The sequence below is a fragment of the Bombyx mori genome, chromosome 16 (assembly GCF_030269925.1).
Source record: "Bombyx mori chromosome 16, ASM3026992v2".
Classification (NCBI taxonomy): Eukaryota; Metazoa; Arthropoda; class Insecta; order Lepidoptera; family Bombycidae; genus Bombyx; species Bombyx mori.
The window spans coordinates 2,510,898-2,518,415 of NC_085122.1; the positions used below are offsets into that span (position 1 = coordinate 2,510,898).

At 36.8% G+C, this 7,518-nt stretch overlaps 1 protein-coding gene across 4 annotated transcripts in view; it reads right to left on the bottom strand.

The window, feature by feature from the left end:
- Positions 1-7,023, bottom strand: part of LOC101736190 (rhomboid-related protein 2) — a 51,020-nt gene extending 43,997 nt beyond the window's left edge. For 3 of the 4 annotated variants that reach the window (XM_012692750.4, XM_004928911.5, XM_012692749.4), the window contains exon 1: positions 6,637-7,018. In XM_012692750.4, the coding sequence (XP_012548204.1) occupies positions 6,637-6,723 (87 nt within the window). In that variant the 5' untranslated portion in view covers positions 6,724-7,018. Of the gene's footprint in view, positions 1-6,636 lie in introns of all 4 variants that reach the window. The other variant, XM_012692748.4, reaches the window with a different exon arrangement.
- Positions 7,024-7,518: the final 495 nt, after the last annotated feature.

Genomic DNA, 7,518 nt, shown 5'->3' on the forward strand with positions numbered 1-7,518 from the left:
AAAAAAACAAGGAAAATAAAACTAGTCATAAACTGGATATCGCTAAATATATTTTCGAATCTTGCGCTAAAAAAAACCCATCATCACTGCGCGTGATTTAAATATTTATGTATGACCAACAAGAGAATGGTCGTTAGGATTATCCTTTGAATAAAATTATCATTCCGACAATTTTTTTATTTTTTTTATTGCTTAGATGGGTGAACGAGCTCACAGCCAAAGTGGTGGTGTTAAGTGGTTACTGGAGCCCACAGACATCTACAACGTAAACGCGCTACCCACCTTGAGATATAAGTTCTAAGGTCTCAGTATAGTTACAACGGCTGCCCACCCTTCAAACCGAAACGCATTACTGCTTCACGGCAGAAATAGGCAGGGTGGTGATACCTACCCGTGCGGACTCACAAGAGGTCCTACCACCAGTAAAAGATAACAGATACCTACATATATTCGCCCATCGATAACATATGGCTTTGTAAACATTATTTTTGTGCGTATTGTTTTTTTGCCTACTCAAATTAAAATTAATTAAAACTTAAGCCTCATTGCTTCATAATAACTATGGTAAGCTTAGGCCGCTTTTGCGCTGACGGCTTCATATACACTAGTACACACGTTGCCTCCTCCTTCAATATTTTAATTTTGAACCGAGTTTAGTCTTCGCTTTAGCGAAGTTTGGCTGTTATATCTCGCGCAGACTTTAAAAGAAGCGATTTATATATTTATAATTAAGAAAAAAGCGAATACGGACTTTTTTATTAATTTCCAAACCAAAATTATTTACTTTACTTTTATGAATTTTCTTAATATCACCAGTAACTCCGCAGGGACGAATCAAGGCTTTGAGCGTGACTATCAAAATACTTATCAGCTTCGTCAGCCATACAAGGATAGGGATGACACTCCGAAATTTGTTGTAAATTTACCTAAATCTATACTAACATATAAGTAAATCTACACTGGTTTTTACGGATGTTCCGTTATAACTACTGAACCATGCATCCGATTCACTTGAAACTTGGTATCCATGCAGAAAATACATGTACTTAATGGATAGGCTAATATCTATATGAGTGTTGGACTCCCTACACCAGTTGCGGGGGAGGGGGGGGGTTTATGATGAGAATATTTGTGGGAGTGAGAAATAATAATGTTAGTTTTAAATGCCCAGCGAAGCGGACGGCTACAGCTAGTCGTTTATATTTTTTGTTTGCAAACATAACAGGTTACTAGGTACATTTTCAATTACGTGCTTTGAAACTATGCCAAATATCAATATTATGTTACGAAGCTCACGCTGCTCACACGCTAATCGGATTCCTCTAAATAGATTCATGCAATCCATTTTACATGTGAATCATGAATGTGATAAGACGATTTATATTATTTTCTTTGACCTTGTGCTTTTGTCTGAGATCAATTTTAAATAAGCCCCATCAACATGATTAATTCTGAAGATTATATGACAGACTATTTAATAAGAAATCTGCTATATATAAAAGTTAAACGTCTCTTACGCATCACGAGATCCCCGTAAATATACTCCTCCGTTTTATCTTCAGCCCTTTCAAGCTCACTGCCGGGCATAGCTCTCTTCTTTTTATGTTCGATCTCCCATCATTCTCATCTACATCTGCGCCACCATCCAATTTTTTTCTACTTATGCTGATAGCCTTGAGAGGCTATTTCAGCTTCGCCCTAACATGTAGGTGAGATCACGGGGCTCAAGCCGGAGTGTTGCTAACACTGACCCTAGCAAGAAAAGTGCTTCGCAGAATCTACCACCGGATCGGAAACACGAACCACTGTGAAAATACGGCGAGAAACTCAGTGGGCTGTGTCTATGAGTATCCACCGTGCCATAGGTCTTCCGGCACGTCTACGACCAAATCGTAGACCATACCATTCGGTCACTGTCCTACTCCATATATCATCATTTCGCCTTGCTAACTGTCCAACCCAGTTCCATTTCATATCTGCTACTGTCTTACCAATATCTGTAACTATTTGCCGTCTAATCTGGGTATAACAAACCCTATCTATCAAATTGATGACCAGCATATACCGTTTCATCGCTCATTGCACAACGCCCATTCTGTATATTTTCTCACAAGAAAGGGTCCATGTTTCTGCACAGGAAAATACATTGATCGTAGTCTTGTCTTGAGACAATGTGAGATGTTTTTTGGTTTGAAGATATCTTCCAATTCAGTCCTTATACTACCAAATTACTTTAGCCGTCTTCACTCAAGGAGTTAGGAATGAGAAGAAGGAATAAATTTAGACAAAATAAGTTTAAGTAAAGATATTTGTTTTTTTTTGATGCAATGACTTATGTAAGTTGCAAACTTCAAAGATGTCAAGGCAGAAAAATGTATGATACTTTGCAACAGAACGGATGTTTCCTTGAATAATATGGGACAGAACTGAATTAGTATTATCTATACATAAAAATAAAATTGGAGTGTCTGTTTGTAATATTGAAATAACCGCTTCTTACTACATGCATATGAATATATATACGGTACATACACCAAAATAACATTTTTTACAATTTTTGTCTGTCTGTCTGTCTGTCTGTTCCGGCTAATCTCTGGAACGGCTGCACCGATTTTGACGAGACTTTCACTGATAGGTAGCTGATGATATAAGGAGTAACTTAGGCTACTTGTTTTAAACTAGCTTCGCCCCGCGGCGTAAAACAATAATCGCAGGTAACATCGCGGGACTCAGCTATCAATACAATACAATCTTATGTTTCCGAAGCGAAGCAAGGGCGGGTCGCTAGTACGATATAAACGAAACGAATTCACAAGATGGTACACAAGATGTTTGACTTCATTTAAGGCACGTATCGCACGTACATTTCACATTAAGATGCCAACTGATTTTTAACAACAATTTAGGATTTCATAAGTACAGCGTGTACGTTATAAATGATCGTGAAATATTTATTACCAGAGAATAAAAATAGGATTCGCATAAATACGAGTAAGTTATTTCTCGTTTCTTTCAGTTAGTTATTTTTGTATGTTCCATGGGGAGCGCTCTGAGGAATTGTTTGAGATGATACCATCATCTCGTTTTTACCATCGCCTGCGAACGGAGTAGAGTTCATTCATACTACCTGGAGCCACTGCGTTCATTCACGGTGCCTTTCCTGAGATCTTTTTTGCCACGTACCATCCGGCTTTGGAATGAGGTCCCGTCCGCGGTGTTTCCCGAACGCTATGACATATTCTTCTTCAAACGAAGCTTGTGGAGAGTATTCAACGGTAGGCAACGACTTGGCTCTGCCCCTGGCATTGCTGAAGTCCATGGGCGAAGGTAACCACTCACCACCAGGTGGTTAGGCCTTACGCTCGTCTGTCTATTAGGGCAATAAAAAAACAATAAAGTCTGTGCAGGAAAAGGATTTTGGACAGCACCTGTGTATTGTGTTGAAAATAATATAGAGAATATATCACGGAATGTGACGAACAAGTCTTAGTCTGCGGTCAGACGTATACTCACAATGTTAATTTATTTTTTTAAGGGATTTTATTACCTGGTAGCTAAGACCTTTAAGTCATGTCTTATTTTAATTTATATTCTTATTTTTATGAAAAACTAGGTGACCCGGCGAACTTTGTTCCGCCTTAGAGGCAATAAATGGGCAGACTTTTGAGTTTATCAAGATCAATTTTAATGTAAATTAAAACCGCAAGTATTTTAATGATACTTTATTGGCCATGTATTTTAGTTGTTATTATTATTATTACATTTTTTTTTGTTCTTCTTCAGTCCTTTCAGCCGCAACGTTTCGAATCCTAGTTGCATTACGGCTACGTCGGGAAGGATTTTTTCGTGTTAGTCGCGACATGGCTTTTTTAATGATTACCTATCTAGGCACAATATTATAATAGAAACTCGAAACAAACACATCAACCGGTCAACTTCAAAATTGTACAATAATTCACCATAGACTACATTATGCTTAGCTGTCAGTTGCGTTTTGTTATTCCATATCAGTTGCGTATTGTTACACCACGTTTTATGTCACGTCGCACGGGAACGTAATAAAAAGTATCCAATGTCCTTCTCCTGGTTCTAAGCTACCTCCCCACAAATTTTCAGCCAAATCGGTTCAGCCGTTCTTGAGTTATAAATGATGTAACTAACACGACTTTCTTTTATATATATAGATGATAATATGGAGTGAAATGAAATGAAGATGATTAACTTGAGACATTAATCAACTGGGATGAAATTAAATGAAATGAGATGATATGGGATGAAATATAATCTTAGTAAAACGGTGGTCATTTACTAAGATTTTTTCAGTGGACTTTTTGGAGGATCCTGAGAAGTTGCGTCCAGCGGCTTTGTTTCATTTTCCCACACTTGTGCACTTTCACAGATATTAAACAGGTAATAAACCACCGTTATTACACATTTCAACCTGAAGAAACACTAAATAGACAAAATAAAACAAATCACACAACTTCACTCCTCGCGTTCTCGCCAAAAAGTCTCACAATGTTAATAGTTTTATAATAAACGTCTACCCTCCGAAAAATATTAATGCGGCGGTATTAAAAAAAAACTACTGAGTTTATTTCGACAATTCCTTTCAAGGCTGCCTGGCTTTTTTTTTACAAATAAGTATATATGTAGCATGTTTTGACATTTACTGACGTATAGGTACCATCGGCCTATTTCGGCCGAGAAACAGTAATGCGTTACGGTTTGAAAGGTGGGGCAGCCGTTGTACTATAGACAACGGAGACTTGAGTGTCAGACTGTCTCAAGATGGGTCGCCGCGTTGTTGATGTCTATGGGCTTCGGCAACCAGTCAACACCATTAATCATTAAAAAAATTTAGCAAAGTTTTTATAACATGTAAGCCAAAAGTGATTTAAGTGTTAGGATTTCTACAATTGCGACTTTTTTTTTAAGTTTGAAGTATTACTGGTGGCCCGAAGGCCTTTCCAGTTTCACCAGAACAGGTGGGCGAACAATGGCTCAGCCAGGAGGGGTGGAATTTGCTTACAGCTGCCCGAGCGCCTACGAAGGAGACCTAACAACTCAAGAGCAACTGCTTCGCGAATGAATCTACTACCGGATCGGAATCGCGACCTGCCGAGAAGATCCGGCGAGAAACTCAGCGAGCTGATGCATGGGTTAGGTTGCACGGTTACCGGGGTCCCTAAGCCTGCTCCTAGTGTTAGAGCTGAAGGCGTCTAATGCAAAGGTTATTGGATCTGATGGATCCGTAAAGACACGTATCATATATCGCGACTACCTCACGACATTTATAAACAAATAGGATCGGGGGTAACCAGGTGGATTGCGTCGGAGTAGTTTTGACATACGCCCATCACATATAATTACGAAAAATGAAAAATTTTCCAAATCTCATTTTTGTTACATAATGTGATAATGGTACATAATGTATCCCTCCATTGTGAAAGTCATTCGTGAACATGTTATGTAAGGATATGTTTTGAAAAATTGGTATCTGCCAGCAGGATTTGGACACCCGCATAATAGCATTGTTCGATACATGTACGCAGAATGTCTTATCTTTTATTTAGGGCATGATTGTTTCAATAATATCATCATCCATCACATATACTCATGGACCTATTCATAGCTTTTTTTCTCTATAAATAAACAAAAGATATACATCATATTTAAACAGAGTCTTAGAGTTTTCAATTAATATTTCATTAATGGAAATGTACATTTTCATTTGTTTTTGTAAAATTTTATCCTGAAAACATTTTTAGATGTATCAAGATGTGTAGAAAGTACATTAAAGTACTTGCATATATATTATTTATAATGTTTTCCTATAAAAAAAGCAGCTTTATAATTAACAAATGAATTTCTCATGTAAAATTTCAGCCTCTATTGTTTATAAACACTGAAAGATTCTAAACATATACATCTATTTCTAAATGCTAATATGTATTTAAATTTTAGTAGTTCTAACTCTAAAAATTACAGATTCCCATACAAACATCCATCTCTTATTTTGCATCCTCAGAGATAGGTTTACGAAAATCCTTTCTTAGTGTGTAGTGCTTACAACATAAGAGGCATCAAATTCAAAAAATTTAAGTCTGCAACCTTAGCTATTTGGGCTTTATTTTAATGAATTGGCCAGTCAGAATAGCTAATTTGTGTACATTAAAATACAGGGATAGTAATCAGCCATGAAGGGTTCTGTAGTGGGCAATACCTCTCAATTTCATGTACTATGAACCTGTTTTTTTTATCATATTACTCCTAGTCCAGTGATACATCTGAATCTTATTAATAAATTAGTGCAGTCTCTTAAGACTAAGAAATAAGGTCGTAAGCCCTGTTTCTGCCTAACGTCATCTGGGCCTAGGATTCCTCTGTACCTCTTCGCGAATAAAACTTACAAGGAATTTTATTATAAGCTGACAATGCTTCTGTCAGCACTCCTTGATAACACACATCGCTTTTAACAGCGTTTTTGGCCCGTATTCCTACTTTGAAAACTGTAACGAATATACGAAATACAGTTTTTACTGATAATTGATTAGTGTAGGTACATAGCAGGGTTTTTCATTCTCTAAGGAACGGATCGCGAACGCATCTCGAATTTTGAAATAAATAACTTACCTTATTAAATATCCTACGCCAATACAAGTCCGATCGTGTAGGCGTCAAAGGAATAGAAACCGCTGTATCACGTTGTCCCGAAGGCATTTTCACCGAAATTAAATATATTGTTCAAAAAATTAAACTTGTGAGCAGCTTACTTTCTCATTTACACAAAAATGCTATGAGAACGTTGCTGCGATTGCACATGATCGATAGATCCACAATAATCTAAGATAAGATAATATGGGATGGTAAAGTTCGATATTTTTGTTATAACTTTTAAAAACTTTGTTTACTGAGAGCACTTCATGCGAAATACTTCCTCACAGCAGGAGTGTCGGCAACTGACTAACCCATAGATTATAGTCACTTATTACACTTAATTTAAAGAGACTAACCATGAGCAAAGTGCTCTTTGCTCATGCAAAGTGTTTTGTTACTTTTGTCCCGACGGCAGGCAAAGGAACATTATCTGTTGCGCTATTTACTTAATGGTTAAGTGGACTTTTTAGCGGGAACGCGAAGAGTGAAGTTGTGTGATTTGTTCTATTTTGTCTATTTAGTGTTTCTTCGGGTTTAAATGTGTAATAATGGTGGTTTATTAACTGTTTAATATCTGTGAAAGTGCACTAAAGTGGGAAAATGAAACAAAGCCGCTGGACGTAACTTCTTGGGATCTTCCAAAAAGTCCACTGAAAAGATCTCAGTAAATGACTACCATAATGAGATTAAATTTCATCCCATATCATCTCATTTCATTTCATTTCTTTTAATTTCATTTTCATTTCTTTTCATGCCATGTTTCATAATACTCAACTTTATTTCATTTCATAATATCATTTTTCATTTAAATAGTTATTATTAAAATTAAAATAAGACTTGACCCAAAGGTCTTAGTTA